The 27,848-nt window shown below is 41.9% G+C and overlaps 1 protein-coding gene across 1 annotated transcript in view; it reads left to right on the top strand.

Annotated features, from left to right (window-relative positions):
• kcnh8 (potassium voltage-gated channel, subfamily H (eag-related), member 8) overlaps nt 1-27,848 on the top strand; it is a 347,288-nt gene that overhangs the window by 134,989 nt on the left and 184,451 nt on the right. The window contains exon 3 of the mRNA XM_080209769.1: nt 20,166-20,297. Within this exon, the coding sequence (XP_080065895.1) occupies nt 20,166-20,297 (132 nt within the window). The remainder of the gene's footprint in view (nt 1-20,165; nt 20,298-27,848) is intronic.

Here is a 27,848-nt window from a genome sequence, read left to right on the forward strand (position 1 = left end):
ACTGAAGGTTAATCATTGATTTTGCTGCCCTAATGGTAATGTGCCAGAGTGGATCAACCACCCGTGGAAGGACCCGTCAAATTTTATTCCATTGGTTTACCCATAGGCAGCTGTGTTGTCTGAACAAAAATGCTTCACTCTTTACAATATTCCCCCAGATCCTCTCTCTCCTCACCACCATTTATATGTTCATTGGTGCCATCTTCTTCCCAGTCAGTTAACTGCCACGGATCTCCATCTCTGTGTGGCCTGTGCTGCCCTTAAACATTCCACTATATCTGTCATCTATTTTCTCCTCTGCTTCCCTCGCCTACATTTGCCTTTGATCTTCCCTCTGTTAACTGTTTGCCCTAATGATAGAACCAATGTATTGTATCCTTCTCTCTGTTATGTTATGCACTAACTTCCTCTTCTCCAGCCATTTTCAGCACTTCACCATTAACCTATCTGTATAAGATTTGTGAAATATCCATCTATATGTCCGCATCTCAAATGCTTTTTGCTTATCAATAATCTGTTATCCATGTCACCGAGATATATACTATAGATGACAAAATGCAGCACCATAGCATTCTTTTCCTAAGATTCGGGTTCAGTTTCTTTGGTGTTAACATGTCCTTCATTCTGACAAAGCTGGTCTTGGGTATCTCAATTCTCCTTCAGGCCTCACAGTCACATCCCCCATCATCTGTGATAATCTGCCTGAGGTATGTGAATGTCTTCACTTGTCCATTTACGCCAATCTTCTTTTTAGGTCTCTGCTTATCACCATTGTCTTGGTTTTCTTCACATTCAGTATTAATCCTTGTTCCTCACTCCATGCTTTCACTTTATTTATTCATTACTCACCTCCAAAAGCTCATGATAACAAATAAACCTATTGGACTTTAACCTGGTGTTGTGAAACTTCTTGCTGTGCCACTCCAGTCCAACACCGGCATCTCCAATCATTTTATTGACAATTATCTGTAGTGTTTCTTCTGACACTGCAATCAGTGCAGCATCATCTGCTTATTTCAAGTTGTTGACATTCTTGTACCGAGTGTCATAACCTGGTAGATCTTTAATATCTCTGAAGACAGCTTCAGGTTGAGCAGTTTTGGGAAGATCCAACATCTTTGGCACACTCCTGTTTTTGTTAGGAAATTATTGAGCAGTTTTGGGAAGATCCAACGTCCTTGGCACACTCCTCTTTTTGTTAGGAACTTATTTGACAAGTTCCTATTCAGCCCCATCATTGCTGATTGTGTCCAGTATAGATACTGCATTATTCTGATGTCATTTTCTAATTTGTCTTGGCTCTCCATTATTTTCTGATGGTGGACGTTTTCAAAGCATACATACACAGGTTCTTGCTTCCAGGTCTCTTTCAATAACTACTCTCAATTTAGAGTTGCCCTGTCTAGTTCCTTTCTTTGATCTGAATCCTGACTGGTTCTCATCCATCTCTGTTCCTATAGAGCAGGCGTTTCTTCTCAAAATGATTATTAGAATCATTTCCATCACATGACTCATGAGGTGTATTTTGTTGTGCTCTGAACACCCAAGCTTTTGGTTTCTTTGGGAGCTTAATGAGCATTGACTGTATGAGATCCTCAGTAACAATCCTGTTATATAAATTTTGCAACAGAGGTCTGTCTGTGTTACAGTCATTAAAGACTTTTAGTTATTCTGTTGGTGTATCATCGACTCCAACTGTTTTCCTTGCTTACATCTTTTTGATCACCACATTGTTATATAAGTTCCACTTCTGCCTCAGCTATCTCTGGTGCTTCACTTCTCTGATAGTACAAATTCACTTGCCTTCATCGTCATCTTGATATACTTCACTAAATGGTTCTCAACACTTTCTTTTTCAAATAAAGATTCTCCTTCTTGCTCCTCATACAGCGAATATTTGTAATAATTCCTTTCTTCCTATCTATCAGTGCCTTAACTTTCTCTCCTGTTTATTCCTTTATTTTCACTTTGTCTATTTTCTTGCAGCAGTCTTCTTATCATTTTTCCTGAGCCTGTACATGTTTTTCTTATCTGTTTTTTCTCTTTTGTTATATTTAACATAGAACATAGAACATTACAGCGCAGAACAGGCCCTTCGGCCCACGATGTTGCGCCGACCAGTTTTTTTTTAAAAAAGACACTGACCCACTAATCTAAACCAATCCCTTTTCGTCCATAAACCTATCCACAGATCTCTTAAACGCCCCCAAACTAGGCGCATTTACAACCGCAGCAGGCAGGGCATTCCAATCCCTCACCACCCTCTGGGTAAAGAACCTACCCCTGACATCTGTCCTATAACTACCCCCCCTTAATTTAAAGCCATGCCCCCTCGTGCTAGCTTTCTCCATCCGAGGAAAAAGGCTATCACTATCCACCCTATCTAAACCTCTAATCATCTTATATGTTTCAATAAGATCCCCTCTTAGCCTCCTTCTTTCCAGCGAAAACAACCCCAAATCCCTCAGTCTCTCCTCATAGGACCTCCCCTCCATACCAGGCAACATCCTGGTAAACCTCCTCTGCACCCTCTCCAAAGCCTCCACGTCCTTCCTGTAGTGTGGGGACCAGAACTGCACACAGTACTCCAAGTGCAGCCGCACCAGAGTTGTGTACAGTTGCAACATGACGCTGCGACTCCTAAATTCAATCCCCCTACCAATAAACGCCAAGACACCGTATGCCTTCTTAACAACCTTATCTACTTGATTCCCAACTTTCAGGGATCTATGTACACATACACCTAGATCCCTCTGCTCCTCCACACTATTCAAAGTCCTCCCGTTAGCCCTATACTCAACACATCTGTTACTCCTACCGAAATGAATTACCTCACACTTCTCTGCATTAAACTCCATCCGCCACCTCGCGGCCCAGCACTGCAACCTGTCTAAGTCACCCTGCAAACTATAACACCCTTCCTCACAATCTACCACACCTCCAACTTTGGTGTCATCAGCAAACTTACTAATCCACCCAACTATACCCTCATCCAGATCATTAATAAAAATTACAAACAGCAGTGGCCCCAAAACAGATCCCTGAGGCACACCACTCGTAACTGAACTCCATGACGAATATTCACCATCAACCACCACCCTCTGTCTCCTGTCTGCTAGCCAATTCCTGATCCAAGTACCTAGATTACCCCCAATCCCATACATCTGCATTTTCTGCAGAAGCCTACCATGGTGAACCTTATCAAACGCCTTACTAAAATCCATATATACCACTAAAATCCATATATACCACAATTATTATTTGTCTTAATAGGTCTTATTCTGTCTCCCTTTCTCCATTATGTCTAGTATTTCACCAACCTTACACTTTTGATTTTTCCTCTTCTCTTAGGGGCTGCCTCACTTGAGGTGGGATGGCAGATTGGTTAGCACTGCTGCCTCACAGCACCAGGGACCTGGGTTTGCTTTCCAGCTTGGATGACTGTGTGGAGTCTGCACGTTCTCCCTGTGTCTGCACAGGTTTCCTCCAGGTTCTCCAGTTTCCTCCCACAGTTCAAAAGACATGTTGCTTAGATGCATTGGCCATGCTAAATCCTCCCTCAGTGTACCCAAACAGGCTCCAGAGTGTGGTTAATAGGGGATTTTCACAGTAACTTCATTGCAGTGTTAATGTAAGCTTACTTGTGACCAAATAAATAAATAATAAATTTTACTGCGTGTTTCATGTTCTCTTTCAACCTTTCCCAATGCCTCCTGTTGTTTCCTCCTCACTAAGATCTTGATCTGTCGCTTCATGAAGTAAAACTTCGTACTTGTTAGTAACTCAACAGCATAATTCTTCATATCTCTCTCACTCTGTCTAGGTCTTTCATAAGATTCCTTTTCAGGATTTTCACTTTGATCATCATCTTCATTCCAAGCAAGCAATGCTGTCTACATCTGGGTGAAGGATTTTTGGAACTGTTCTTGTACCTCTTACTGATCATCAGAAGATCTATTTGGTTTCTGTGAACATCACTTGGATGTCTCCAGGTGTAGACTTCTTGGATGTTCTTTGAGGAGTCTATTCAAATTGTTTCCTTCACAAAATTGCATCAGGGGGTAATATTCCATAATGCTATCTTCAAAGCAGGTACAGTGTAGAAGGAAAGCATGTACAAATTTGCATATTTGCCCTTAATAATTGGAGGGCAGAATTAAAATAGAAACATAGAAGCTAGAAGCAGGAGTAGGCCATTCAGCCCTTCGAGCCTGCTTTGCCATTCATTTTGATCATGGATGATCATCAAATTCAATATCTGGTACCCCCACCCCCACTCCTCCCATATCTCTTGATCCCTTTAGCCCCAAGAGCTATTTCTAATTTCTTCTTGAAATCAGACAACATTTTGACATCAACTACATTCCGTGGTAGCGATTTCCATACATTCACCACCCTCTGGATGAAGAAATGTCTCTTCACCTCAATTCTAAAAGATTTATCCCGTATCTTCAAACTATGACCCTTGGTTCTGGACTCTCCCACCATTGGCAACATTCTTTCTGAACCTATTCTGTCTAACCCTGTTAGAATTTTATAAGTTTCTATGAGATCCCCTCTTGCTCTTCTAAACTCCAGTGAATATAACCCTTGAATTGCTAATATCAGTGCCTACATAAATATACACTAAATCAGCTTAAGGAATTTAGAAGAGTTGGGGAAGGGAATACTACCCCAGTAAGTGTCTACACATTTGTGTAAAATGAGAAATGGAAGGAATTCTCTGATCTCCCTGTAGAGTGCTTCTCATGGCAGCAGGTGGCACGTTGTTCGCTGGTGGTGGCATCTTCAGCCCCGCTACTGTCCATGGGATTTCCATTGACTGTAGCCCACACCACTGGGAAACCCATGGCAGGGGTACACTGTCAGCAGGAATAGAAGATCCACGAACAGCTGGAGAATTCCAGCCATTAGTTTAAAGCTCAGAGGAATTAGACTTCCACTGATTATGTTATAATGATAATACATTTGACCTGTTTTCTAAATCAAAGAACTTCCATACAAGACAGAATTATATAGTGCTTTTCACAACTTCAGGATGTCCTTAATTGGTTTTATAGCCTATACTTTGGAACTTAAGTCAGTGATATAAAACACAAAACAGAATAAATACTGAGATTTTGTGAACAACAAGATAATTTCCTTCCCTGTAGCAGTGGCACATCATCAGAATATGAAATAAAGGCACAAAAATCACTGGCTGCCTTCAGTTTGGTGAATTTGCTAGTTAAACATCAGTTAAATGCATGATGAACTGTGGAATGTATTTGGATGAAACTGGGGTTTTAATCAGTGGCACAAAACTGGTTAATAGCACATTAGCTCGGGGTGGCATGGTGGCACAGTGGTTAGCACTGCTGCCTCACAGCGCCAGGGACCCGGGTTCAATTCCCAGCTCGGTTCACTGTTTGCGAGGAGTCTGTATGTTTTCCTTGCCCCGTGTCAACGTGGGTTTGCTTCGGGTGCTCCGGTTTCCTTCCTCAGTCTGAAAGATGTGCTGGTTAGGTGCATTGGCCTTGCTAAATTCTCCCTCTGTGTACCCGAACAGGCGCCAGAGTGTGGTGACTAGGAAATTTTTGCAGTAACTTCATTGCGTATTAATGTAAGCCTACTTGTGACCCTAATAAGTAACCTTTAAACTGTGATACCAAACATAGCACACTCAAAAATTTTAACCTACAAAACACTTTTCAGATGCTGAAACAAAAGGGCTTCATAGACTATCAGCCTGCTTTCAGATTGTAATGGTGACAGTGGTCTGAAGTGTTTTGACCTACTTTCATTTCTCTGTGCTGTTAACAAGTTTATATAAAGGTTCTATGTCTGCAGTTGCATTTTGTTTAAAAAAGGAAAAGGTTATTTATGGAATGAATAATATGAAGGAGCATGAGCACTCAAACATAGAAATATCAGGGTTGTGAGGGTTGAGTTTGTCACTGGACTGTCAATTCACTAAATTAATGCAGTTCATTTAAGATTCTATTTGTTGTTTACAAGAGCCAATTAACACAATTAAAGCTTTTCTTATTTATAAAGCCCAAGAATAAATCTGGTGCACTGACACAGAAGTATAGACTGATATAGAGAAAGACTGTACAGCCCAATGTGCCTGTTCTGGATCTTTGGTGCACCTATTGGCTGGAATTTTATCACCCCTCCCGCCACGCCAATTGGAGTGAGTGAGGGGCAGACCATAGAAAGGTCTATTGACCCCGGGTGGGAATTTTCAGTTTTGGGGTGAGTAAGGCTGGAAAATCAGTCCCACTCCCCTGCTCTTTCCCTGCAACCAAGTCTTTATTCAATTCCTTTTTGAATATTACTATTGAATCTACTTCCACCATCCTTTAATGTAGTGCATTCCAGATCAAAATTCACTATATTTATTTTACCTCATGTTACTTCTAATTCTTTTACTAATCAACTTAAATCAGTGCCCACTGCTAACTGATTGTCCTACTACTGGAAGCAATTGTTCCTCATTCATTCTATTAAAACCCTTCATGATTTTAAATAACTCCAACAAGTCTCCTCTTAGCCTTCTCTTCCCTAAAGAGAATTGCTTCAGCTTCTCCAGTCTCTCCACATAACTGAAGCTCCTTATCCTTGGAGACCATGATCCCCTTCTAATGAATTCCTTCTGTACTCTCTCTAAGGCCTTGACAAGTTTCTTAGACTCTGGTGTCTAGAATTGACCACAGTATTCCAGCTGAGATTTAACCAGGCTTTTATCAATGTTTATAATAACTTCCTTGATTTTATGCTCTGCCTCTACTAATAAAGCCAAAGCTCCCATATGATTTTCAATAGCCTTCTCAATTTGCCCTGCCTCTTTGAATATATTTGTACGCATCCATTTACAATTGTGCCACTTAATTTATGTTGCTAACTATGATGTCAATCAGAGTTTATTTTCTGATTCCCACTGACTTCAATTCTGCTTGGGCACCTTGATGTTCCACGTGTTCCACTGATGGCTCTTGCAAGAGAAGTGCTTTTGTAGATGTGAGGTTGTCACACCAGGTGTTGATAGGCATCTCCTACAGGAAGAACTCTACCTGCTGGCCTGCTGGCAATGCATTCTAAGCGACAGTGAGGGATATCACACAATGAATTTTTTTGTCTTCGAATCTTTCCAGTGTGATCCTGGAGATACTTCAAGGATCTCAGCCTGTTGCTTGTAAATGCCAAAGGTGACAGATGGATTTTAACCTTTCCCTGTGATGACAATAGCTAGAATGAGTAAATACTCAGGCTCACCTCACTGGTTAGATTTCCACAGGTATAGGAAGGCATTGACTGCACAGAAATGGCAACCCAAGCCATCTCAATTTTAAAATTCTCACCCTTGTTTTTAAATCCCCCAAGGTTTTGTCCTTATGTATCTGCAATTTTTTTCAACCCTCTGAGGTCTCTGTACTCCTTCAATTCTGACATTTTAGTAAGTTATTAGTACAGTCACTTTTCAAAATGAATCTTTATATCTGAGAATTTCATATTCGTGCGTAAAGAGAATAAACAGCTATCTGAGAGAAATTACTTTCTCCACCTCACTGTGATGCAATGATTTAATTCACTGTTAACAATGCTCTAAGTTTTCCAATGATAGTTAGTACATTTCTAGATTGACAAATGCTGAAAAAGAAATTACTGAATAGAAATTTTGTGTGGCAAACTATTGCATATTCATGTGTGTATATATTTACACTGTTCTGATTACATGCCTTTACTATTTGATGTCGATTATATGGATACTTTAAAACATTTTTAATTTTTCCACTCATTGAAGGAATTTAAACATTTTCCTAAGTGCTTTTGTTTATTTTTGGTAAAAGTCCGGTCATTATTGTCTGTTGAATATATTTTTGTTTGTGTGCTGTCATATCCAACAATTCTGCTTTTCAATGAATCTGGGTAGTTTCCTTTTTATCTTCTCTTTAAGTTTGTTTTCTTTGGGTCAACTATCTTTCTTTCGCTGCTCCTTATTGTTTTTGATTTTTACATTGAATCCAATAACGTTATGTCTTGGAGGTAATCTCCAGTATAACAAGAACTTTTGAGAATAATGAGTAGTTAGTTATCTATTTCCTTCACTCCAGTGAAATCCATAAAGAAGTTCCCCTGTGATTTTCTATAGTCTTGGTTGATGAGCTAATTTGTCCTTAACGAGATTAAATGTGATGAAGAGAGTTGATGCCATGTGATAATTTAACTATAATTGGCATCTACAGATTGTCAATTAATTGCATTGGTAATTAGGATTTAAACAGTATTGTATTAATTGCTTGAAATAGTGACATACAGTTATAGAGAACCAGAATGGGAGTTTGAGTTTGGAAAGAACAATTACCATAACTGTCAGTTGTATCGTGCTGCTCATGTAAAGGAAAGGGCTTCAATGATCAAAGCAGTGAAGTACAATTGTAAGTGGGCAATGGTTAGAAGTGGAAGAAGGTAGTCTTGGCAACTGACTGCAGAATGCTGGAAAGCTTAACTCACTGTTGAAAAGATTACAGATTGCTGCATATCATTAGAATGAACCTGAGTAATCAGAGTGGTCTACCGAGTTGTCCTCTAAGATAGATAAATGTTGGCAGGGGCTGAACAAAATAGCTTCCATTTTCACCTCTGATAACTTACACAGTAAAGTGTGATTGTCTAATCTTCACAGGCAGCTAAAAGCATCCATAGGCAATTGTGGAATTCCTACCCTGGGGTGGCACGGTGTGATAGTGGTTAGCACTGCTGGCTCACAGCGCCAGGTACCTGCATTTGATTTTGGTACCTGCAGAGTTGGCATGTTCTCCCGGTGTCTGTGTGGGTTTCCTCTGAGTGCTCCAGTTTCCTTCCACAGTCCATGAAAGGTGCTGGTTAGGTGCATTGGCCCTGCTGAATGTTCCCTCCATGTACCCGAACAGGTGCCGGAGTGTGGCAACTCAGGGATTTTCACTGTAACTTCATTGCAGTGTTAATGTAAGCCTACTTGTGATAATAAATACATGCAAAATGTAAATGTAATAAATAAACTTTTAAAAAAACTACCATACAAGAGATCTGTCTAGAAACAGATGATGGTCAACTAGACTCTAGGTTGAGCAGGTCCGATCCGTGCACCCAGTGTTCATGTTCATTAGTGATGAATAGGATGGCTCAGAGACATGAAGTATGGGTGGGGGACAATTTTTTTCAGAAAATGGATGCAGGACCACAATACAGGATTAGCCCACACTGTTGCTCCTGTTGCAGGCAGCATGCTAACTTCATCCTGTCTGCTAATTTACATAATTGCAGTCGACATGAACCATGTTGCTGAGTGGCTACGTGGCTCCTCAACAGCAGGCCCAAAGTCATGAAAGGCCAGCACCAGTTAAAGTAGTCTGCATGACTTAAAGTCAAGCTTCACCTCTTTCAAAGGTAAAATGCATTCTAGCTGGAGTATGTGATGGAGGTCATTCTATAACTGATTCTGTCCTGGGAATAACATTAGAAAACCAAAGCATAACAGAGACTGTAAGATTTTCTGACCCTACACTGAAGACCTTGGAATCAGGAGGCCCTCCAGACGAACTCTCGGAAGGCAGTGGGGCCAGTGAACCATGGAAGTCAATATCAAGGATCAAGCCTGAGGATCTGGATGAGGAAGCTCTCACCAGACGCAGCTCATGCAAACCAATAGAGTACAGGTGTGCTTGAACGTCCTTCCCCTCATGGAGGAGACAGTGCTCACCATCACTGGAGTTTGTTTTGATTTGATTTATTATTGTCACATGTATTAACATACAGTGAAAAGTATTATTTCTTGTGCACTATATAGACAAAACATACCGTTCATAGAGAAGGAAACGAGAGAGTGCAGAATGCAGTGTTACTGTCATAGCTAGGGTGTAGAGAAAAATCAACTTAATGCAAGGTAAGTCCATTCAAAAGTCTGACAGCAGCAGGGAAGAAGCTGTTCTTGAGTCGGTTGGTACATGACCTCAGACTTTTGTATCTTTTTCCAACGGAAGAAAGTGGAAGAAAGGATGTCTGGGGTGCATGGGGTCCTTAATTATGCTGGCTGCTTTGCCAAGGCAGCAGGAAGCGTAGGCAGAGTCAATCGATGGGAGGCTGGTTTGCATGATGGATGGGCTACAGTCATGACCTTTTGTAGTTCCTTGCAGTCTTGGGCAGAACAGGAGCCATACAACCAGAAAGAAAGTTTTCTATGGTGCATCTGTAAAAGCTGGTGAGAGTTGTAGCTGACGTCAAATGTCCTTAGTCTTCTGAGAAAGTAGAGACATTGATGGGCGTTCTTAACTATAATGTGGGCTTGGGGGGGATAGGACAGATTGTTGGTGATTTGGACACCTAAAATCTTGAAGCCCCCAACACTTTCTACTTCATCCCCTTTGATGTAGACTGGAGCATGTTCTCCTTTATGCTTCCTGAAGTCAATGACAATCTCCATCATTTTGTTGACACTGTGGGAGAGATTATTGTCGCTGCACCAGTTCACCAGATTCTCTATCTCATTACTGTATTCCGTCTCATCATTATTTGAGATCCAACCCACTATGGTGGTGTCGTCAGCAAACTTGAAAATCGAATTGGAGGGGAATTTGGCCACACACATTCATAGGTGTATAAGGAGTGTCAGTTGCTGAGATTGTGGCTAGTAGTAATTCTTAAGCAATGGAGGATGAAGGTGACCTTTTAATCCTCCTTCTCACATCCCACTTTCCCCTCATTCCACAATCTCTTCTGATTTACAACAACTAAAGTTGTAAGTGTATACCTTTTACTGCCTCCCAACTTTTATGCCTACCTTATAGCCAAGCACTGCTACCTGGTCAGGCAGCGGTGGAAGTGCAACAAATGGAAGAGCAACAAGACAGTGATGATAAGGAACATCACTTGATCACACACTCACAGCTCTATCTCATATACTGACACTGCGTGCACATTGGAGGAAGAGGAACTCATGAAGGGTAATAGAAAAGTTGAAGAAGACAAGGAAAGGCAACATAAGAAGCTATTAATGACTTTAAACTGTTCTGATACTTTGGATTTGACATCAGATTTCAATGGAATTGAACAAAGAATGTGGTACGGATTAGCATGGATTTGGTTTGTAATGATGAATTCAGGGAATATTTAAGAAAAATCATGCTGAAAGATAGAAAGGGCAGTATAGTAGCACAGCAAGAGCGGCACGGTGGCATAGTGGTTAGCACTGCCTCTTCACAGCACCGGGGACCCAGGTTCAATTCCAGCCTCAGGGGACTGTGTGGAATTTGCATGTTCTCCCTGCGTCTACATAGTTTCCAGCAGGTGCACCAGTTTCCTCTCACAGTCCAAAGATGTGTAGGTTAGGTGGATTGGCCATGCTAAATTGCCTGTTAGTGTCAGGGGGATTAACTAATTAAATACTTGGGGTGATGGGGATAAGGCCTGGGTGGGGCTGTTGTTGATGTGGGCTTGATGGGCCAAATGGCCTTCTTGTGCAATGTGGGGATTCTATGTTGTGAGGAAGAGTAGGTTTCCTTAATTAGCATGGAATTGGTAATGATTTGAGAAGAGTTGGGAATAATGTTTGAAGGAGAGGTAGATATTTTCAATGAGCATGGATCACATTGGCAGAGTTAGGTGGCTGACTTCATGAAGGAATCATATAGATGATGGGTGGATGGTAGAGTTGCAGAGTGCAGAAGCTGGAGGCTGGGTTGGCGGAGGAAGTAGGAGGAAAGAGGAACAGGAAAAGGCAGAGGAACTGGACAACCTTGATTTTAGAAAGGCAAAGTGATGTCAGATGGCTGTATAGCAAAAAAACAGAGATATTTTGTTTCCTATACAGAAATACTTTGAAAACTATGGGTCAATTATTTCTCACACAAGTGTCATAATGGTTATGTATCTAATCAAATGCTGCTGAAAACTGAAGGTCAGAATCATAAGTGGATAACATCTCCCTATAAACAAAGCAAAGAGAAATAGCCCGAATCATTTAATTAATAGAGAAGTGCCCACTCAAAGCAGATGCAAACTGTTCAAAACATTCCAGGCTGATTGTCCACTTAGCAATGACCTATGAGGAGCCCTCTCCAGCTGTATCTGGGATGTTTTACGTTATTGTACAAATTTGGATTCTGGCAATTACTGACTATTCCCAGCTGGATTTCACATTCACTGATCATTGGTGCAAAGCAGCTTTGATTTTGCACTGATGCAGTTACTCTTCATGTTGCAATATGAACACTCAGCCACCTGAAGGCAAAAGGTGTGAGTTCATTTCCTTGATTCAACTTCAGCAGAGCTGAGTTTATAAAGCTCCCAAACATGAGCAGAGAATATTTTAATCCTAATGTTTGGTCCTTTCGTTGCCGGTTGGCTACACAATCAACTATCTTCTAACATTAGAATTGCCCAGCATTTGGACACCATTGAACCCTCCATACAAAAGCGTACTCAGAAAAACATACTGGAAGTTGAAAGAAATACAGACCTCCATTTATATCGTGCCGATCACAACCGTAGGATGTCCCCAATTGCTTAACAGACAATGAAGTATTTTGAAATGTAACCATTGTCGGAATATCAAAAACACAGCAGTCAATTTGTGCACTGCAAGTTCCCACAAGCAACAATAAGATAATGACCAGGTAAAATGATTTACTCATGTTGGCCAGGGGATAATTATTTTTCAGGAGTTGTTAGAATAGCCGGGACCTAAGCTGGCTTCCTATTCTCTACATGGTATCATGATGACATGAGTCTCTATAGTATAACAATACTCTTGATTAAAAGCCTGTCTGTTCTTTGATGATCATGTGGAGTACAATCTATTGTGCTTGTATACATTAACTAGCTAATATCTTCAAGGGTACTTAGCAGATAGACAGATCACCATGTAATGGTTAGGTTATCGGCGTTTAATTTAAAATAGTGCATAGCTTCTCATACTGATTAAATGAGCGTGGGTAATTGCGAACACACAGGGATTGTATGTACAGATTAGATATCCTGAATATCTTTATAATTTTGCAATTTTATTTGGCACATCCCTGAGAGAGGGCCCAATTTTACCATCAAATTGTGCCCGTTTTTGGGCACAAAAACTTGGTAAAGTCAGGTGTGAGGCGAGTAGCGCGATCCACGCCCACCTCCGCACTGGTTCTCCTTTACCAAGGCCTGAAAAGGCCTGTGATCGGGACCACACCCAAAATGGGCACGACAGCCATTTAAATGTATTTGCATGCATTTAAATTATCTTAATGGGATGCAAGCCCAAACTTATCAGCACTTCCCCCTTTACCACTGCATTCGCCCACCCAGAATCAGGCGCAAAACAGACATGCTCCACAAAAGTCACCAGTTAGGTGAGTGTTGAGCATCCAACAGCTGCGTGCTTGAGATCGGTGGGGGAGGAAGGAGGGGGGTCCGCTTCCACTCTGTGAGAGATCCGTGAGGGGAGGGGGTCCACTGCCACTCTGCCTGAGATCAGTGAGGGAAAGGGGGGGATGCTGCCACTTTGCCTGAGATTAGTGGGGGGGAAGGGACGGAGGGGCCCGCAATTGGTCTGGGTGGCGGGAGGAGGTGAGGGGATAGGGGGTCAGTAATGTTATGGGGGGGGGGTACAATGTCTGTGGGGGCATTATCCTGCCCGGGAGGGATGTGGCAGGGGAGAGGCATTCTGTCTTTTTTTCCTGCAGTTGGAGGCACTGATTGGAGCTGCAGGGTTTCGGGCATGTTAAGCCCCGCCCACAGGTATCTGCAGCACAATTAGGAGTTATTGATATTTTTGCAGGCAGAGTGCGTATGAGGGTGCCTGAGAACGGGTCTAAAAGTCAGATCTGAAACACTACCAGATTCAAGTCTGCCCAGCACTTAGAATCAAAATGATAAAATATGGTCCAGAGAAATCTAGCATCGAACAGAGAAAAAATTGCATTTTCTGTTGGAAGTTCCAGTTGATCAGTTATTTTGAGTTTTGAAGAGTTATAAATTTTGTACTTAAAATTCTCACCTTTGTTTTCCAAATCCCTCCATAGCTTTACTCTCACTATCTTAGTAATCTTCTCCAGTCCTACAACCCTCTGCAAAATCAGTACTCTTCCAATTGTGAAAATCTCCAATTTCAATCACTTTACCATTGATGGCTGAGCAAGAGGTTAGTTGAATGGTGAGCTTTTATTTGGGTGGTCAGGGTTAGTTGGGTAGTTGGGGGTTTGTTGGGTGGTTGGGGGTTAGTTGGATGGTTCGGGATTAGTTGAGTGGTTAGGGGTTAGTCGGGTGGTTAGGAGTTAGTTGGGCGATGAGCAGTTAGTTGGCTGGTTAGGTTAGTTGGCTGGTTAGGGATAGTTGGATGGTCAGGTTGTAATCAGATGGCCAGGGTTTAGTCAGAGATTATCAGGTGGTCAAAGGTATAGTCGAGCTGAGTCAGACGGCTAATCAGGGAGTCAGTGTGAGTGACTGGGGATCAGTTCGAAAGTAATCCAGAAGTTAGACTAAGTTTTAATCTGGCTAACACTCGAGTAATTACTGTAGAACTGAAGCTCAGAGTTGGACTACTTTCATGGAGAATCCTGGGGAGCAATGGAAGTTGAATCTTGCCACGAGTTCCCACGTAGAACAATGGTTCAGGACTCCCTCAGCCTATCCGTCATTTATATATTCCAATGATCCAATGATGGGGGCTTATGTCAATTTGTATGAAAATGTTGGGAAATTTCTAAATTATCAGTTAGACTTAAATTGACCATCATAGTGCCACATTCCAGACTGCCGCAGCCAAAAAGTAGTGAGAGCAAAATAACTGTGTATGTGCTGTTTGTCCCACAGCAGAGCACTGGGACAAGACTAGGCCATTTAGCTTATCAAATCACTGTGGTACAGTGATTAGCGCTGCTGTCTCACAGCGCCAGGGACTAGGGTTCAATTCCTGGCTTGGGTCATTGTCTGTCTGGAGTTTGCACATACTCTCCATGTCTATGTGGGTTTCCTCTGGGTGCTCCAGTTTCCTCTCTCAGTCCAAAGATGTGCTAGTGAGGTGCATTGATTATGCTAAATTGTCCTTTAGTGTCCCGGGATGGAGGGATTAGCTGGGGAAATATGTGGGGTTGTGGGGTTAGGACTGAGGTGGGATTATTGTCAGTACAGACTTGATGGGCCAAATGGCCTTCTTCTGCACTGTAGGGATTCTATGATTCTAAGTCTGCTCCCTCATTGTTAACAGTTCCAACTTTATAATTTCAACTTTTCATTTATCCTCTATTACACAAACTTTCCATGTGTCTACCCTCTGATCTGCATTTTGTTCACTACACAAAAACAAACAAATTACTAAACCAGCAAGTATTTAAAAATAATTAGACGTCTTTATGGCTGCTCCAATGTTGAGGAAGACAGCATTGATGCAATCAGGCTAGATTCAGAGGGACTTATGTCCTTCTGTACAAGTGGTGACTTTATATTGTAGCTTACAACAAGGTTGCTTGTCCATGAACATCATTTATGTTTAATTCACAGAGCTAATTTGATTACTGTTTCATCATTACTCCTAGTGCAACACTCAATATTTAGATTCATATGCGAAATCAGGATGTCAAAGGACAACTGCCACATGTTAAAAAAAAGAGAAAGGCTGATGCTGAGCAGTACCTTTTTGGATAGATACTGGCTGATGTTAATCTGCATGTTCCCCAGCATGAATAGGGAGTTTTATAGGTTGGGAGTTTTTAGAATGGTTCGAAAACAATGTTACTGCTGTACTTCCATTGATGGATTTGGAGAGGAGTCAAGGAAATTTCTAGAATATTGTATGTTTCAGATGTGAACTCCAACATTTTTAAATTTGAGTGTTAATTTTTAAATTCAATCATGGGGCATGGATGTCGCTGGCTGGCCAGCACTTATTGCTTGTGCCTAGTTGCCCTAGGGCAGTTGAGAGTCAATCACATTGCTGTGCTCTGGAATCACATGTGGGCCAGACCAGGTAAGGACAGCAGATTTCCTTCCCTAAAGGATATTAGTGAACCAGATGAGTTTTTTGGAATAATCAACAATGATTTCAGATATTTTTTGCTGAATTCAAATTTCACCATCTGCCATGACAGGATTAGATTTAAGGTCCCCAGAACACATTAACTTAGTTTCTAGGTTATTAGTCGAGGATAACATCATGAGGCCATTGCCTCTCTCTAATTCATTGAGATAGAAAGCACTTTGAATTACATTAATGATCACTGAAAAGTTGAGGTTTGTTTCTTAACAATGTCCATAGACAAAGACTTTCTTGGAGGGCTTCTTTAAAAGAACAATCCTACGCGTATCCCATCCTTCCTATTATAGTTGTACCAATTACCTTTCACCCATCACCTTTGTGCTTGTTCACCTATACAGACTGTTGACCCCAGGATGCCTCAGTTTTAATATCCTCATAATTGGTTGCAAAGCCCTCCAAGGCCTCACTCCTTCCTTTCTCTGTAACTTCCTCCAGCCCCACCAGCCTTTGAGATTTCCTCCAATGTTGTCCTGTTGTGCCCCCTCAGATTTGATCACCTTTCCAATGATGTGCTTTCAGTTCCCTGGGCCCTAAGCTCTGAAATTTCCTCCCTGAATTTTTCTATCTCTCTACTTCCCTTGCTTCAAGTTCTGCTTAAATCTGAAGTCTTTGACCGAGCCTTCGCTCACCTGTTTTGCAATCCCCTTCTGTGGTTCGATGTTGAAACTGTCCGTATTGACATCATTCTTGTTAAGCAAGTGCGGACATTTGTTGGTATTTAATGTGTTACATAAATGCAAATTTGTTACTGATCTGAGTGTGTTGGAAAGGCTGAGTGAGCAGGAGCTCTCAAGTCTCTTCAGGTTAAAATAAGCTTGCTTGTGCAACTGTGCAGATTCACACATCAAGAACACACATTTAGCAGAAGGCTGCTTCCTGCTGAGCTGTGTCCTTCAGAGGAGAATAGCTAATCGGAGGAAATCAGTGTAAAATTGGAAGAATGTAGGAACACAAAACAGAAGCAAATAAATCTGAGATGAGATGGAATTTTCTTGTGATACTTGTTGTTCTTTTGCTGAAGTGTGATTATTTGCTGTTCCTCAAACTGCTCCCAAATCCATTCCCACTGAATGGGGGGGGGGGACAATTTTGGGGCTGCACTCTCCGTGTATGGGATCGCCAGCACGGGCACAAAATCCTAAAGGAATTGGAAAAGACAATTCCCTCCAGAAAGATCACGTTCCTAATTTTTCACACCCTCTCGCTGTCGATGTCACATGGGTGTGAGCCTCATTTAAATAGATTTTAATGTATTTAAATATTATTAATGGGTCCTCCCCCCACATGATCCCCTATCACTAAATACTCATACCTCACCAGCGTGAGGTTGTGTCAAGTTCAGAACAGGTTTGCCAAGTGAGAGACAGTCAAGAGGATCCCTCCAGGGGTGCAGAGGTAAGTATAGCCCCACGGGAGAGAGGGGCATTCCTGGTCACAGCCCCCTGGCCAACCTAGCAATGCCAATCAGTCTGGGAGCATTGCCAGGGGTGGGCCTTTGTGGGAGACTGATGGGGGGTGGTGATTCATTTATGTATGGTGGTGGGGGTAGGGGGACAGGCATTGAGTAGGGATGGGAATGTTGATGGCAATTGTCGCTGGGGGTGGGAGGTGTGGTGGGGAGGGATTGTGAATATTGGTGATGATTGTGGGGGAGGGGAAAAGAGAGGAAATCTTTTTTTGTTCTGATTGGGGTGCCCTTTGAAGATGGCAACACAATTTCAGTGGAGTGGGTCTTGCCAGTTCTATGAGGCCCTGATCCACCTGAGGGATGGCATAAACCACACCCATTTTTTTTTGAGTAAGAGGCTCAAGATCTGGAGAGAAAAGTGGTTTATGAAGCTGGAGAGCCTCACACTGGTTTTCTTTCTGAGCCTGACACTTAGTAAAATGTTGGTAAGCTACAGCATCATGAATGGAAGCAAAGTGAAGTCACTGCATTAGATTCTCTGGCTTTGGGTGAATAGGTAAGAGTGAAAATAGGTGAGGGCAGAACAGAAGCACTGGAGAAGTATGGTGTGACCAGAAGAAGGGTGTCGACAGGTCAAGCAGGCTGAAGAGAGAGAGTGTGCTTTAATCACAGTCACAGGGTGTCATTTGTAACTTTGATGAGGAGCATTGCAATGCTGCACAGGAGGTTTTTTTTTCATTCTGTGCAATAAGAGACAGACTGTGAGATAAAATGATAATAGCAGAACCTGCTATGAGATTGCTATTTTCTTCTGTTCACGTATATCTGTCTTTGGGAGATTGACCAAATAGAATTAAAATTATGCTGTTAGACCACATATCCAATAGTTTTGGAGAAAATTTTTAAAAACTTTATTTATTAGTGTCACAAGTAGGGTTACATTAACACTGCAATGAAGTTACTGTGAAAATCCCTGAGTCGCCTCATGTTGGTGGCTGTTCGGGTACACTGAGGGAAAATTTAGCATGGCCAATGCACCTAATCAGCACATCTTAATCTTCCATGCCATGATTCTGAGAAATTATTTTGTGATGAGTGGACATATTTTTCTGGGCATTGATTGTGGAGCACTTGCCTAAGGCAGTTAGGCCATTGGAAGTTGCTATTTGAGGAATGTCTGGGCAGCAGATAATCAGAGGCTATTTCTGAAGAGTGATTATAAATACATGGTAAGAATGGAAATTAGAAGCAAAGATTTACCTGTATACTAGTCATTCATATGGACCACCTCTATCTGAGTTTATGTTGTAAGAAGTCTCATAACACCAGGTTAAAGTCCAACAGATTTATTTGGGAGCAAAAGCCACTAGCTTTCAGAGCGCTGCTCCTTTGTCAGGTAGGTGAGAGTTCTGTTCACTGACAGGGCGTATAAATTCACAAACTCAATTTACAAAGTAATGGTTGGAAGGCGAGTCTTTTCAGGTAATCAACTCTTAAAGGTTCAGACAATGTGAGTGGAGAGAGGGTTAAATACAGGTTAAAGAGATGTATATTGTCTCTAGCTAGGACAGTTAGTGAGATTTTGCAAGCCCAGGCAAGTTGTGGGAGTTACAGATAGTGTGACATAAACCCAAGATCCTGGGTTGAGGCCCTCCTCACGTGTGTGGAACTTGGCTATCAGTCTCTGCTCAGCGACTGTGCGTTGTCATGTGTTGTGAAGACTGCCTTGCAGAATGCTTACCCGAAGATCAGAGGCCGAATGCCTAAGACTGCTGAAGTGTTCCCCAACAGGAAGAAAATACTCTTGCCTGATGACTGTCGAGTGGTGTTCATTCATCCGTTGTCATAGTGTCTGCATGGTCTCCTCAATGTACCATGCCTTACATGTCACACTACCTGTAACCTCCACGGCTTGCCTGGGCTTGCAAAATCTCACTAACTGTCCTGGCTGGAAACAATACACAACTCTTTAACCTGTGTTTAACCCTCTGTCCACTCACACTGTCTATACCTTTATGACTTGATTACCTGTCACATTCCAACCATTAATTTGTAAATTGAGTTTGTGTCTTTATATGCCCTGTTTGTGAACAGAATTCCCACTTACCTGATGAAGGAGCAGCGCTTCGAAAGCTAGTGGCTTTTGCTACCAAATAAACATGTTGGACTTTAACCTGGTGTTGTGAAACATCTTACTGTGTTTACCCCAGTCTAACAACAGCATCTCCACATCATGACTACCATCGAGTTTATGTTGATCATCTGATTAAGTTGTTTCCTGCATCTTCAAGTAACCATAAGAAAAATATCTTAAGATCAGTGAATTTGGCTTTCTACAAACTACAAAACATTCTAAAAACTGCATTATTGGCACTAAATATTGAGAATTATTCCTCTGTTGTTAATATGGATTGTCTCAGATATCCTCTAATGGATGTTGGCCACCAACCCTACTGCCTTCTGTCACTTAGACCTAGGGAGGTAAAGGTGTCAGGGGAATAAACAATTCTATACTCTTACATTATTAATGTTATTAATAAGCATAAAACATACAAAATGGTGCTTCAGCTAGAGTTTAGCTAAAATAAAGTGTTCTTTTCCACAATCTCTGTAAATGTTTGTTTGCCCTTTGCAACTTCTTTGCAATTTATGTGCAGTAGAAATTTAAATGTGCCACTGAAAGTAGCCCATAACAGTAAATGTTCTGATTAATCTTTACAGGTAATTCATTCTGGTGCCTACTTGATGTTGTGCCAATTAAAAATGAGAAAGGCGATGTAGTTCTTTTTTTGGCATCCTTCAAAGACATCACGGTTACCAAAGTGAAGATTGCCCAGGAGGATAAAAAGGAAGGTCAGTGTTTCATCATGAAACGTTCCTATGTTATTGGAGACAGTGGGACTTTTTTTAATTGTCATAGGTTCCACGTAAAATAAAACATTAAATGATTTTGCAAAGAAAAGGAAAACTGGCAATGAAATAACCTATCACAGTTGTATGTTTATTTTCAGTTATAGCTATCCAAAGCAAACAGCACACTCTGAAATTACGTCAAACCTCAATTAATTGTGTTTAAAACCTTTACCCTGCCAACTCCCACACTGGGGCTAGACCCTTGCAACTGCCAAGATGGAGTGTGTTTGATCTCAGCCCCGAGTTCACATGGCTTGGCTGAGCTTGGATTTCCCTCCTTTCCCCTACTAGCAAAAGTTGGATTGTCAAAAACGCGGGCAGGACATCTGCATCCAGATCCTGCCACTTTAAAATGGCCACGGAGTCTTTCCAACTCCACCAAAATCCTGTGGCCATCTCAGGGCCTCCATGTCAGTAATCACCAACCCTGCAGCAACACCCTCTGTGCCTTCCCTGACCCCTTTGGTCCACACAGTGACTGCCGGCTGATGTACAACTGCTTATGATGCAGCAGGAGTTTGGATCTATCAAAGACCATGCATTGGGACCTGTAATGTAATCACTTTCCATGGGAACCTTAATGTTAAAAATCAATTCTTATATGTGTGTATGCTGCCAGTAAATACCAGCAAGTGTCATTATATGGAAATTACACTCTAGCATTTCACTATCATGTTTGGAGCAACATAATTTGTCAGCAATGAATTGTACCCGATCCCAATCTGAGATGGGTTCGCAACCTCAATGAGAATTTTTGTAAATACTACCTTCTTGGGCTAGATCCAGTGTGTTAAGGGTTTGTGCACAGAATTTCTACACAACCTGAGTTGTTTACTCAGTATACAATGTGACTTGTCTCAGGGTCATCATTTTAAGTCCCATGTTTGGTAATTAATTTAAAAAATTAATTTCCTTATGGTAAATGTTACAATCAATTCTCCATATTGGAAGTTGAGAACATAATTTATAAAATTTCTTGATTATATATTGTTATCATTTATCAGATTATCAAAAATGTGTTTTACAGAGGGAACAATTGGGAACTGTTGGATGGACTAAATATAAGAACTTGCAATTGGTTAAGAACTGCACAGGCGTAGCAATGGTTAGTCTGTGCCAAGCTAACTTGTTGTTTTAATGTTGCCAGTTGCAACTGAAATTCTTGACACGTAGAAACAAACATAGAACTAGAAGCAGGACTAGGCCATTTGGCCCTTCAAGCTTGCTCCATCATTCATTTTGATCATGGCTGATCATTAAATTCAATATCCTGATCCCTCCTTCGTCCCATATCCCTTGATCGCTTTAGCCCCAGGAGCTGTATCTAATTTCTTCTTGAAATCAGACAATATTTTGGCCGTGACAATATTCGGTGGTAGTGAATTCCACACATTCACCATCCTCTGGGTAAAGAAGTTTCTCCTCACCTCAGTTTTAAAAGGCTTACTCCTTATCCTCAAATTATGACCCCGAGTTCTGGACTCCCCCGCAATTGGGAACATTCTTCCTGAATCTACCGTGTCAGAATTTTATAAGTTCCTATGAGACCCCCTCTCACTCTTCTAAGCTCCACTGAATGTAATCATAACCGACTTAGTCTCTCTCATATTACGGACCTGGCATCCCAGGAACCAAGAGTCTGAAAAAATGGCAAAGTCTCATTTATTGCATGAAAATCAGTGCAATTCCTGTCAACGCTGGCAGCGCAATCTGGAAAGCAATCTTTAGGCACTTTGAAAACATTTTTTTCTCATGTGAAAAATACCATGCCTGAGGCACAAAGCACTTTCGTCGCCCACCTGGGGTCTTTTCAGCATTGCAATCAAGGGGTGTTGCATTTAAACAACTCCACAACACTCACTCTCATTCGAGCCAGGAGGAAGGCAGCCAGAAAAGCAGCTCCCAGATTCTTGGATGGGGCCCACTCTAGACTACTGGATGTGGTGGAGGAGAAGTGGGAAACAATCTACCCTCGAGATGGAAGGAGGCATCACAGCAAACTGACGAATTGTGCCTGGGAGGCAGTGGAAGCATTGGTCAGCGCCAGAAGCATGATAAAGGCGACAGGGTTCAATGTTGGAAAAAGATGAATGCCCCCTACAACCTGCAAGGGTAAGTATCCCTGTTTCCCTTTGACATTTGACCCTTCCATCACTCCTGGTATTTCACCTTGAACCCACATGCCACCGCCACCTTGCTGGTTTCCAGCACCCAACCTCTCAGTATCATCCTCAATGCCAACCTGGCACTCCTTATCTGAACCTCTTCCTGTCGGAGCACAGTGCCCACTTATGTCAGTTGCCCTCAACTTCCAACCCGCCAGGCGTGCAGAGCACAATATCCCTTTTTGTATCCCTGCAGAAGAAGATATCACATAACAAGTGTAAGAGAGAGAAGACGGATGGTGGTATCCTTGCTTTGAGGATCCTTACACCCTTTGAGGAATGGGTCTGCACTGAGACCAAGGTTGGCCTGCGTATGACCAGAGACAATCTCCTCAGTGGGTGAGCTTAGCAGACAGGCTTCTGGGTCACTTTCTGGTGAGCACCACATTGCTTCCAATCCACTTCAGGTGGAGACAGGAATATCCCAGGGATCAGGTAGTCAGAGGTCTACTGGATCCCAGGACCCAGCTGAGCCCCTACTAGTTGCTGTGTCTCTGGATGAGTTTGTCTCTCAGCTGCTAGAGACGCAGAGGCAGAGCTGGGAATACCAGGAGTGTTGTCAATGACATTACTGTGACTGCAAAGCCGAATGGAGAACTCCCAAAGCCTTCAGTCACAGGGGATGTTGCTGGAATTGTGTGGCACGCAGGCCAACACTGCAATGATGACAACCACAGTGGAAAGCCTGGGACACAATGTCAGAGCCTTAACTGGCAAACTCCAAGGCGTGTCTCAGTCACTGGGGACCATTGTTGTGTCTACTATGATGTCGATAGACATAGAGGGGCATTGCTGAGAGACTCATGAGCGTGCTTCAGACACAGAGGGACATTGCTGAGAGCTTCAACACCATGGTGCCTAACTTACATTTTCTTTGGGGTCTCATCAACCAGTCCTTTCAGCTCATCACTCGCTTAAACGGCATTCATGAGCCCTGCTCTCACAGATGGCCCATACCCACATATCACTAACAGCTATAAACTAATCTCTCATTCTCAGTTCTTTGCCACACAGGCAGAAGAATCATTCAGTGCAGTGAGCAGCTGTTTTAAAAAAAGCCTTTGCATTCATTCAGGACTGTGAAGGGTTCTTAAGATAGACAGGCTGAAGGCTCCAGGACAACACATATCAGCTGTGACCCTATCCCGGCAAAGGACCCTGACCACCCACCTCTACCAATACCCCCCTCCCCAATCCCTCACTCAACACCCTTGAACTACCCCTTCCTTTTATAGCATGCCAGCAGATTCTGTCCCCTTGTACACCCTGATACAAGATGGAGAGGGGTACTCAGCTTCTTTCTTTCTCCCTCTTGGAGGCCATGGTGCCTGGCTTCCATTTTTAAGAAGTAGTGGTAATTCACACCCGAGTGACCTCACACTGCTGGGTGGGGAGATTCAATTATAACCTCACTAAGGATATTGAAATGTATTCAAATTCATTCACATCAGAATCTTGCCCTTCCTGAGCATGAACCTGATCACATCATCGGGGAGGGCCTGGAAACAAACATCGCGGTCGTAAATCTCACTGGTGCAAACCCCATTTTTGGCCCTGTGTGACATTTTGAGGCCATTTTGGGATTTGTGCTCATGGCTCACGGATCCGTTAGTTTGCACCCACTGACACTGAGACGATAACTGTGCACCTGCAGGAAGTGCTCCCCCTAGTGTTACAGCACAAATAATCACAATCAAAGTAAATCATTCCTAACTGCTGTATTAAACTCTTTTATCATTTCAAACATGTCAATTAGATAACCTCAAACTTCTAATTAAGGGAATATGCACCTAGTTCAATTTAATTTGTCTTCATAATTTAGCACCTTTTAACTCTGGTGTCACCTGGTGAATCTGCACTCTGTTCTCTCAAGGTCAGTTCAACGTGCAGAACTGAGTGAGGTCTAACCTGAGCTCTTTACAACTGTAATATAGCTCCTACTCTTCATATTCAAGCCCTCTTGAGATAATGTTAGCCTTTTTAAATTGTACTTTGCAGCTATTCACTAGTTTACCTGGGCACCTAAATGATTACTCATCCACAATTCATAATTTCTCCTCACATTTTTAAAAAATGCCTCTGATCTAAGGACCAGAGTGGATAACCCTACACTTCTTACTTTCAACTCCACATTTCACAGTTTGGTCCACTCACCTTCATCTTGTCTATTTGTGTCGCTTTGCAACTTTCTGATCCCATATGCAGTATTTACTGTGCCACCTAACTTAGTATTATTGGCAAGCTTGATAAAAGGCATTCTACTCCTTTATTTTAGAAATTACTAAATATAGTGAAGAGTGATAATATAGTAATAAAAATCCACCTTGAAGAATAACATTTATGCCTTGCTGATTTGAGAACATGCACTGTTTCTTACCACCTAAATTCCATGTCAACAGGTTGTCTCCAAATCCGTGTTCTCAAATCTTTATGGCTAGCTGTATCTTTAAACTTGATCAACAATTCCTTTTTACAGCAAATATAAACGTATCCTGGCCAACCTTCTCAAATTGAAATGTCTTTTTAAAAGAAAACCTTCAAATTGATCATTTATAACAAGGCCTGGAAGTCTGTTTTAGTGACCTTTTTAAGACATTCAGTGACGTGAAATTGATTATATTCCAAAAATATATGACTTGTTCTTGGCCTTTCTTTCTGAGCAGGTGAGAATTATAGACAGTGGCTGCTGGAGAGTGCTGTGCTGCACAGTTTGAGAAAATGAATAATGCTGAGAGTGATGGCAGCTTTTAAAAGATATCGAACACAGCTATTTCCCCCCCTGGAAAGTTAGAACATATAACAAAAGAAATTGGCATCAAGGGGACTGTACTATACTTCATGAAATTCAGGGGATAGAACATAGAACACTACAGCACAAACAGGCCATTCGGCCCACGAGTTGCACCGATCACATCAACACCTACCAATCCATAGACCTAGCTATAACCCCCAATCCCATTAAATCCCATATACTCATCCAGAAGTCTTTTAAAAAACCCCAGCGAGTTTGCCTCCACCACCACTGACGGCAGCCGATTCCATTCACTCACCACCCTCTGAGTGAAAAACTTACCCCTAACATCACTTCTGTACTTGCCTCCCCGCACCTTAAATCTGTGTCCAGATGACCAGAGAAAAAACAAATAATGACCTCCTTGTATTGAATTTAGTTTGCAACCTACAAAATTCCCAGTGCCCTTTTTGTGCTGCGTAATACCCCCATCAGTAAGAGGCTTTTTGGCATTGGTTTTGACAGAAACAATGAACTAATCAGCAATTTCCATTGGAATCGAGAATTTTCAGTAGGAAACCACACAAACACAACAATGTATTTTCAATGCTTAAAGACTTGCAGATTCTTGTTGCTAACATTGATTTTGCATTGCTGCTCTCTTGCACCATATCCACATTTGTATTTCTAATTGTTCCCAAATTCTGGCAGAGTAAATCTTTGTAATCGCTCCAGGGCAGAGGAAATCTATGAAGGCAGAAGTCTCTTCACCAAAACCCCTTTATTTACAACTCTAGCAATAATACACAAAGCAGTAACTGTTAGCAGTCTATCTCTGGAACTATCAGAAGAACTGACTCTTGGTTAAGTACAAGGCAAAGTCTCCCTGATTGGCCCATCAATTGGATCCTTAATCAGGGACCTCTTTTTGGGGATCCTTAATCAGGAGAGTTCATACCCCAATAGGCCAATCTCAATGGCCTGATTGATTTCATTACAACCACTCTCACAGGTGAGCCACAATTGGTTACACCATCTTATTGCAAATGAAGTCAGTGCCTGGAGATTTGCAGTGTGTGCAGTGCACATGCTCATTCCTGCTGGAGGAGTGCTGTCTGTGATATTTGTGCATGTACCTTCAGGTGTCCAGGTCCTCTGGCTCAGCCAATCAGCAGGTCCTTTGGATATGCAAATGGGGGTCCAGCATCAGTCTGAGGCACCCTTTGCAAACTGAATTTGCCGCAGTCAGTGTTCTCAGATATACGGCAGCCAAGCTCATCAGGCCGGATTTTTACAGCCTGCTGGGAGTTGGGAATAATTCTGTTGTTGCGACGCCCCCGCCCCCCCCCCCTTGCTGCCTGTGGGGGGTGGGGTGCAGGAAGCTGGTTTTCTCAGTCAGGAGCCTCATTTTGTGCAAGAGTTGGGTCTGTTGTCTGACTCAGAATACCCAAGGTGGGAACCAAGGTGGACTGCTTCGGAGCAGGCCTGATGAGGCTGCCCACCCCCACCTCAGAGAAAGGGCCCATCAAGATCAACATTTTGCCCTTCTTTCAGAGTCTTTTTCTGTCCTTCTACCCCCAACTGCACCCAATGTCAATGTGCCTCAAGTTACCAATCATAAGCCTCTAAAAAATCCTCTAATTGTGTCTTTAGAGTAAAATAGACAAATGAGGAGGGTCATGTGACTTGTTCTGAATTCTGCTGGTGACAAACCAAAGTGGCAAGGGTGTTAACAATAGAAGTAATTGGGGTAGGAGAGATGGCAGGTTGTTTTACTGGGTAGAAGGTGCAAAGTATTCATGCCTGTAAACAATGACCAAAGATGGTAGACAGACTGTTCATCTCCAAAGCAAGAAGGTGTTCGTGTCAGTATTTGTAAAGGATTATACTGCAGACAGTCTAGTTAGTTTTAAAATAGAATAAAGTTGGGAGATTAAAAGATAGCTAATTAACATTTCTACCTGGTACAAGGCCTACGTGATTCACATTGCCATGGAGATGGGATTTGTGAGAGGGAAAGGTTCAGAGCAAGCCATTGTAGGATCAGCTTGCACTTTTCTTAAAAATATCACTCACATACAGTGTCTGTCTCCAAGAATCACAATGCAAAGTCCTTATGGTAAAATGCACCAACAATGTTTATTATCCATCAAATAGTATCATTTTGACCACACCTTTTACATTACACCAAAAATCATCCATGAAAACAACACTTAGTGATCTATTATAAACATTAAACCTTTCACATGACAAACTCACTGCCTAACAAAATATTCATCCACGCAATAAAACCATTAAAAGAAATGTCAATAGTTCAACAAATACTGTGACATTTTTCAGCCTGAAAGCTGTTGTTTCTGTTATCTGCATCAAAATGTAATTAAACAAAATTGAACAATTAGGACTTTGAAAACTGGTTCTTGCTTTATTTTATCTTGCGAACACAAATAAGAATTGCTTATCCTTCTGTGCTAATTGACCACAACTTCAATTATGAACATGTTCAGCTTGGTTCACAAAAGTACATCCCTTCCCTTCCAATAGGAGCACAAACACACATCTCACATTTTGCATCATGTGCAATTCTGTATTTTT

Source organism: Carcharhinus amblyrhynchos, chromosome 2 (genome assembly GCF_965287045.1).
Source record: "Carcharhinus amblyrhynchos chromosome 2, sCarAmb.v2.hapA, whole genome shotgun sequence".
Classification (NCBI taxonomy): Eukaryota; Metazoa; Chordata; class Chondrichthyes; order Carcharhiniformes; family Carcharhinidae; genus Carcharhinus; species Carcharhinus amblyrhynchos.